The 8,761-nt window shown below is 45.3% G+C and overlaps 1 protein-coding gene across 1 annotated transcript in view; it reads left to right on the forward strand.

Annotated features, from left to right (window-relative positions):
- LOC121393056 overlaps positions 1-5,185 on the forward strand; it is a 1,743,327-nt gene extending 1,738,142 nt beyond the window's left edge. The window contains exon 5 of the mRNA XM_041585396.1: positions 4,481-5,185. Coding sequence (XP_041441330.1) covers positions 4,481-4,552 — 72 coding nt within the window. The 3' untranslated portion in view covers positions 4,553-5,185. The remainder of the gene's footprint in view (positions 1-4,480) is intronic.
- The last annotated feature ends 3,576 nt before the right edge of the window (positions 5,186-8,761 follow it).

The following is an 8,761-nucleotide window of genomic DNA, read 5'->3' on the forward strand; positions in this document are numbered from 1 at the left end:
GAAGGAGATGTATAGTAAGGGAGAGATGGTGCCTATAGTAACAGTGGAATAATAAGTCTCTGGGAAAGGGAGTGTGGGCTGTTGGGATAGCAGGTATAGTAGGGAGAGATGGTGCCTATAGTAACAGGGGATAATAGTCTCTGGGAAGGGAGTGTGAACTGTGGATAGCAGTATAGTAGGGAGAAGATGGTGCCTAATAGTAAAGTGGGATAATAGTCTCTGGGAAGTGGATGTGCGTGGGACTAACAGGTTATAGTAGGGAGAGATGTGCTAATAGTAAAAGTTCCCAATCCCCCATTCACCCCAACATCCTCCCCCATTCCCTATACATCCTCCCCATTCACTCCTCCTCCCTCCCCATTCACCCCAAATTCTCCCATTCCACCCCAAAATTCCCATTCACGCACCATCCCGCATTCATCCAATCCCTAACCAATCAACCCCAAAATTCTCCATCACGCCGCAACATCCTCTCCATTCACCCCATATCCCCCAATTCACCCCCAATCCCAAGTTCACTCACAACATCCTCTCCCATCTCAACCCCAACATCCTCCCATTCACCTCCAAATTCCCCCATTCACTCCACTTCCTGCATTTACCTAAATTCCCCAATCACCCCAAATCACCCCAACATCCCCTCTCCCATTCACACCACATCCCCATTAACCCTAAAGTTTCCACCCATTCACAACCCATCACTTCCCCCATTTCACCCCAACATCCTCTCCCACTTCACCCCCAAATTCCCCCATTCACAGTGCCCAACATCCTCCCCATTCACCCCATCGCCCCTCCCCCATTCCCTCAAATTCCCAATCACCTTCAAATTCCCCCATTCACCGCCCAGAACATTCTCTCCCTTCAACGCCCTCATGTGCCATTCCAACGTCCAGCTCCCCCCATTCCCACACATCCTCTCTCCATTCACCCCAACCATCTTCCCTCCATTCACCCCAAATTCGCCCCATTACTCCACATCCCTGCATTCCCCCAAAATTCCCCAATGCACTCCCAAATTCCCCATTCACCCAATATCCTCTCCCATTCACGCCACATCCCCTACCATTTACCCCAAATTTCCCCGCATTCACTCCTCAACTCCCCATTCACACCATCATCTCCCCCATTCACGCCCAACTCTCCTATTCACCCCACATCCCCCATTCACCCAATTCCCCAATTCACCCCAACATCTCCCCATTCCACACCAGAATCCCCCATTCACCTAAATTCCCCATCACCCAACATCCCTCCCCCATTCATCCCCAAACTTCCTCCTCATGTCAATCCTGCATCTCCCATCTCACCGCGAATTCCCCCATTCACCGCCAATTCCTTCCATTTCACAGCCGAACACACCCTCCCCATTCACCCCCAAAATTCTCACAATTCATGATCCAACATCCTCCCCCATTCATACCCAAACATCCCCCCCCATTCACGCGCCTAATTCTCCTTCACCCGAACATTCCTCGCCCATCACCCAAATCATCACATTCATCCAACACCCTCCCCCCATTCACCCAACATCCTCGCCCCATTCACCCACATCCTCCCCATTCACCCAAATTCCCCCATTACACCCCAACTCCTCCACTATTCCACCGCCAGATCCTCCCCCATTCACCCCCAACATCCTCCCCTTCAACCCATCCTCTCCCCATTTCACCCCAAATTCCCCTATTCACCCCAACAATCCTCACGCCTGTTCACCCCTAAGATCTCCCATTCACCCCAAATTCCCGACATTCACCCCAACATCCTCCCTATTCACACCCAAGATCTCCCCAATTCACCCCAAATTCCTCCATTCACCGCAACATCCTCACCCCATATCACCCCCATCCATGAGCCTCCCCCATTCACCCAAAAATTCCCCAATTCCCACAACATTCTCCCCCAATCACCCCAATTTCCCCCAATATCCTCCCCCATTCACCCCAATATCCTCCCCCATTCACTCCCAACATCCTCCCCTTCACCCCCAAATTCACCCATTCACCCACATCCTCGCATTCACCCCATTTCCCTATTCACCCCTAATTCCCCGATTCACCCCGACATCTCCCCCATTCACCCCAAATTCCCGATTCACCCCAACATCCTCCCCCATTCACCCCAACATCCTCTCCCACTCACCCCAATCCCCGCATTCACCCCAATTCCACCATTCACCCCAAATTCCACCATTCACTCCGATATCCTCCCCTATTCACCCCAAATTTTCCCATTCACCCCAAATTTCTCATTCACTCACACATCCCCCTATTCACCCCACATCCCCCTATTCAACCCAAATTCCCCCATTCACCCCAACATCCTCCCAATTCATCCCACATCCCCCATTCACCCAACTTCCCCAATTCACCCCAACATCCTTCCCCATTCACCCCAAATTCCCCCATTCACCCCAATTCCCCCAATCACCCCAAATTCCCCCATTCACCCCAACATCCTCTCCCCATTCACCCCACATCCCCCAATCACCCCAAATTTCCCCATTCACCACAACATTCTCCCCATTCACCCCCAACTTCCTCCCCAGTCACTCCAAATTCACCCATTCACCCCAACATCTCCCTGTACCCAAATGGAGCATATAATGATGCCAGTTCACCCCATAGAGTTAATGAGAACATCTACCCTGTGGCTACAGGGGGCATAGGGAGACCCCAATTAATGGACAATCTCAATATGCATTGATAAAACGGCACAATCTCTGGATATGTTGGGGGCCCTAAAATTCATTTGCTGTTGTTCCCAGAATCCTCTAGTTGCACCACTGTTCATGATGGTAGCGACACTACTGTACTAGGGGTTCATTTATAGGAGGGATGCACCAAATTCACTATTTGGGAATTCAGCTAAATCCTTAGTAAAAGTTTCAGCCGAATCAGAATCCTAATTTGAAAATGCAAATTAGAGGCAGGAAAGGAACAAGTCGAAAAAAACATTTTGATTTCATTGTTTTGTGATGAAAAGTCATGCGATTTCCCTTCCTGTACCTAATTTGTATATGCAAATTTGGATTCGATTCAGCCAAGCAGAAGGATTCGGCAGAATCTAAATCCTGCTAAGAAAAGGCCGAATCCTGGATACAGAGCATCCCTAATTTATAGTGAGGTGCAACTCAGCGCACAAAATTGCGCCTTTTAAGATGCTGCTCTGTGCCGGATGCACCCAGCTTGGCATATGAGGGCAATGTTTGGGCAGAGGGGAACAGACTTTAAGCACCGGGTGTCTGAATCCAGACTACAGAGCCCCTATACATGGCACTCAATATTGGATACTCGGAGCAAGTCCCCCACCATTGGGTACAAGCACATTGTGATGGATTATAGCCGTTATATTGGAAATCTGGGAAAGAATAGGGTATTGTGGGTAAGTAACAGGATTTATGCATTATAGTTTGGGAATAGCTGTACAAATAGCCTGTAAAGGGATTGTCATGGGGCCCAGAGAACCCTTATTATTGACCTATTTGGCCCCTGGGAGAAAGGGTCAGCCAACAAGTACAACGGAGCCTCCAACTAAAAACAATCCAATATACAGTCATGACCAAGCTGTAGACCCACTTAACTTATATTATGACAAAATCCCACCCATGGTCCACCCAAATCCCACCCACTCACATGCAAGCCCCACCCCCTGTGTGACCCATGCATCACAGTTTTACTTCTCTTCCTTTGTCAGTACCCCGGGCTAAATGGAATTTATTAACCCCATCAACACAAATAAGACTATAGGGGGTCTTTAATAATGCCAAGGTATTAAGGGGTGCAAAATTGCAGAGCCAGCCCAAGTTGTATTGGGGCCCTCAACCCTGGTCAGTCCACACCACTGGGCCACCAATAACCCTGTGTTAGTCAAGCCAACTTCCCCCAGAGCCCAGCAAAACCCCTGCTATAAGGCAGTCAGTAAGTACAAGTATATAATACAATGAATTGTGTGGCTGCAGCTTAGATGTTGTTTATACAGAGCTCATTTTCTCCCTTTAAACAAAGGGATATAATGTGTATTGGGAAGGGCTGGGGGGAGTGAGTTGATGGAAAAACAGAATAAAAACATAAACATGGGATTCAAATATTTCTTTATTTATAAATAATATTATTTATTATATTATAATGGGATTAAAAATATTTCTTAATTTTTTTTTATAAATGAAAGATCATGCAGAATATATATTTAGCACAAGTCCAATGTATTGTGCTTGTGTTTAGCAGTGGTATATGGAGTGTATACTGTGCCTTTAAACAGCAGTAAGACTCCCCACCCAAAACATAGGGAAAAAGCTTGAGGAATTTTCGTTACCATAAAAAGGTGCACTTCCCCTTTATTTATGAATGCCAGAGAATACAATGTGTACTTAATCTGCAGATTCCCCCCTCTCTCTCTCTTATTCCCGGGCTCCGTATATTAAAGATAATAAAAATTAAATCAGATGTCGTTGCTCCGCTAACAATGACTTTAATTCCAGGTTTGGCGACTGATGGACAGACGGAAACAGATAAAGCAGCAGGATTCATTCTCATTGCCTTCTTGCACCTAAACTTAGCTCTGGAATTCACACGGTACATTCCCTGCGACCTGGAGTCACAAACTGCAGTGTCCTGAGCTCTAAGCACCAAGCAGTGATCTGATCTTTAGATCTCCAGCAACCTGTCCCTACATGGATTGCTCAGGCACCTCAGCTGTATAGAAATAAAGAGAACACAAGGGATGATGATAGAGGACAGTCTGCACATATCGACCTTTGGAAACATTTCCCAATCCTTTAGGCTCCCCATGTAATGCCCCCCTTTGTTTTACTGGGAAGTGTTAGACTCTTGGATTTGAAGCCCCTCTGCTTTCTTTAGTGGGTGAGTCCAACACTTCACAGTAAAAAATGGGGGTGCATTACATGGTGAGTTTTAGGGGGGGGGTAGTCCTACTTCTCATATAGGCAGACTATCAAGGTCTCCTTTCCATCATTGGGGAGAAAACAATAAAAAGTCAGGTATCTTTCCCCTTTAATAGAGAAGGACAGGAATGGTGGAGCTCTCCATGGTGCTGATTTTGACTTTACAGGGTTCCATTGTGCTTTTACAGAATTAAAGACTGACTGATTATTTAAACAGAAGTACAGGTGTGGGATCTGTTATCCAGAGTGCCAAGGACTTGGGGTTTCTGGATAAGGTTTTTTTTTCCCTGTAATCTGGATCTCCAAATCTTTATCAGAAAGGTCTATATAAATACACCAGTAAACACTCAAAGTAATGCTGCTCCGAGTCCTCTGTTAATAGAAACACCACATTTCTTTCCTTCTATTGTGTACTCATGGGCTTCTGTATCAGACTTCCTGTTTTCAGCTTAAACCTCCAGGGCTAGGGCTTGAGCATGCTCAGTTTGCTCCTCCCTCCCCTCCCATCCCTGCTGTAATCTGAGCCCAGAGCTATGAGTGAGCAGGGAGAGACTGAGGCAGGAAGTGATATCACACCAAGCTAATATGGCAGTTGCTATCCTAAACAAACAGAGAGGGCTTCTAGAGCTGTTTACTCAGGTATGGTATTCTGCAGAGTAAATATAGTGTTATAGCTTGTACTATTGTGGCAAATCTATTGGCAATAAACTGCTTTGTAGCTTTCCTTTCCTTTTTCCTTTAAAGGGGTTGTTCACCTTTACATTAACTGATATACAGAGGGATATTCTGAGACAATTTGCAATTGGTTTTAATTTTTTTGAGTTATTTAGCTTTTTATTCAGCAGCTCTCCAGTTTGCAATTTCAGCCAACCGGTTGCTAAGGTCCAAATTACCCTAGCAACCATGCATTGATTTGAATACTGGAATGTGAATAGGAGAGGAACTGAGTAGAATGATGAGTAATGAAAAAGTAGAAATAACAATATAATTGTAGCCCCCCCCCATTGAATGCTGAAAAGAGTCAGAAGAAGAAGGCAAATAATTCAAAAACTTGAAAAAGAAAAAAAAAAAGACCAATTGAAAAGTTGCTTAGAATAGGCCATTCTATAACATACTAAAGGTTAACTGAAAGGCTACTAAATGCAAACATAAAAATGTAACCAGTAGGATTGTTTTGCCACCAATAAGGATTTATGCAGTAATATTCCCTTCAAATAAAATATGCCTGGGGCGTGTATGGGGCCCGAGGTGTAAGTGCAAGTAGAAAGGGGAGCAAAAATGTAAATCTAGATGACAGTTGGTGGTATGTTGGCAGTTGGCACCATGAGCTCTCCTGCAGGGCTGGAATGAAGGAAAGGCAAGAGAGGTGGCTGCCTTGGGTGCAACAGAGATTATACACTACCATGAGTCCCTGCCCTAGTGGATCTTACCAGCTAAAGCCCCAATAAATATGTAGGGAAAGTATTAAAGGGGTTGTTCACCTTTAATTTAGAGGCAGACTCCCATGGTCTCCTTTCCATCATTAGGAGGAATAGGAGGATATTTCCCTTTAATGGTCAGACAAGGGCAGGAATAGTGGAGCTCTCCATGGTGCTGATTTTGGCTTTACAGGGTTCCATTGTGCTTTTACTGCACTGAAGACGGATTATGTAAAAAGAAGTACAGGTATGGGATCTGTTATCCAGAATGGCAAGGATGGTTTTCAGGATAAGGGTTTTTTTGTTTTTTTTGTGATCTGGAAGTTTGCAATTTCAGCCAAGGTCACTAGGGTCCAAATTACCCTAGCAACCATGTATTGATTTAAGAGACAGGAATATGAATAGGAGAGGCCTGAATAGAAAGATGAGTAATAAAAAGTAGCAATAACAATAAATGTGTAGCCTTACAGAGCATTTGTTTTTTTAAGATGGGGTCAGTGACCTCCATTTGAAAGTTGGAAAGGGTCCGAAGAAAGTGGCAAATAATTCAAAAGCTAAAAAAAAAAAAGAATGAGAGAGAAGGATTAACCGGCTGTAATCTCCTGTAGCGACGCCCATCATTATGCCCGTACCCCTCAATCGCACTGCCCAGCCCCTGCTTATTGTACATTCCCCTGTCTTTATGCAAAACTGTCGGTCAGCAGGAAAGAGACTAACTGACAGTTTTATACCCTCACACTGTACTGTCTAAGGGAATCAATATGGCACCTCCCTCCTCCCATATGTATAAATACAAATATACAGAGAAGGAATGTTCTGGGCACACAATAAGCTATACCCTCATACTGTACTGTCTCTTAAAAGGAATATAAATGAACTCACCCAGTCTATACACACAGATTGTATTGATGGGGATCCCAGGAGAGGGTGATGGTTTTGCACCGGTGCAGTAAGTGAGTTGCTTAATGGAGTAAAAGCTCAATGTGACACGTTAATCTCTAATAAAGGAGAGAGGAAAAGATCAATCCCCAGGCCTAATAAACGTCAGTTTGCATAAGCTTGTGGCCCTCGTCCTACAGACCCCCCACTGTCCCCCCTGCAGGAGTCTGGGTTTATGGGAAGTGACATTTAGAAGCAGTGGGGATTGATTTCTGCCTTTCGTGTTGAATGTAATATAAGAGCGGAGCGTCTTAACTTCTTTGGCTCAGACCTGGGAGCAGCTTTACAGCCCAAGATTTGTTGAGTCTAAATCTGAACATCTCAGGGTGCCCCAGCACCCACACCCACACCCAGACTGGGCAAGGAACATGAAGAAAGATGGTGGCATTGCGCTCCCTTACCCTGTGCATTTCTTATAAAAAAGGTGTTCCAGCCGGAGGCAGAGAGTTCTATTTGGCTCATTGTAACAAATTAGCACCTTTCCTTTAAAGTGTTTAAGGTTTCCTTGTCCGTAATGCATATGGGTGCTTCCACGGGTGCTTGTATGGCACCTTCCATGGCAGAGAGAGAGGTAGGGATTTTGACTGTTCCAAAGCAATGCAGATTCTATGAGTCCACTCTCACATAGGAAACAAGTGCTATCAATAAAGGGAAGGTTGCCCTTTAATCGTTATATATAGGGGAGTCACTGGAACCAGTAACAGCAGGGCAGGTAAGTACCCAATACCCACATCCTAGTCCAGGGGTGAACTCTATTCCCAAACCCCTTTCTCTGAGCAAATAATGAGCCTTTGAAGTGAGTCTAGAACTCCCTGCAGCCTGCACCGGGCACCGCTATGCCAAGTGATACAACTGTGATGCAACCAGCTGTGTCTTTAAGATTGGGCTAATGCAGTCTCTTACCTCCCTGATACAACTAACCAGGGGGAGACTCTGTTACTTAAATTTCCTTAGACAGACTCAATATCTCCAGGCAGATCCCTTCCAATGTGTTTATCGTATTTGTGATGGGGACGCAGCAAAGGCAAGTGTTTTATGGTAATGACAAGAGAGGGATTGTGGGTAGAGAGGCCCCGTTGTTGAACATTGCAACGAACAAGCTGAAAGCCAGGAATTTATGCTGCCATAGTTTTATGGGATCTCTCTGTACAGTCTATGAGCAAAATTAGGGACTGTTCCTGCTGAATTGTCCTTAGTACAGGGAATACCTATGCTGCCATAGATTTATGGGATCTCTCTGTACAGACTATGAGGAAACTTAGGGGCTGTTCCTGCTGAATTGTGCTTAGTACAGGGTATACCTATGCTGCCATAGTTTTATGGGATCTCTCTGTACAGACTATGAGCAAACTTAGGGGCTGTTCCTGCTGAATTGTGCTTAGTACAGGGAATACCTATGCTGCCATAGTTTTATGGGATCTCTCTGTACAGTCTATGAGCAAACGTAGGGGCTGCTCCTGCTGAATTGTGCTTAGTACAGGGGAATAGTAATAGAAAAACA

This window comes from Xenopus laevis, chromosome 3L (assembly GCF_017654675.1).
Source record: "Xenopus laevis strain J_2021 chromosome 3L, Xenopus_laevis_v10.1, whole genome shotgun sequence".
Lineage (NCBI taxonomy): Eukaryota > Metazoa > Chordata > Amphibia > Anura > Pipidae > Xenopus > Xenopus laevis.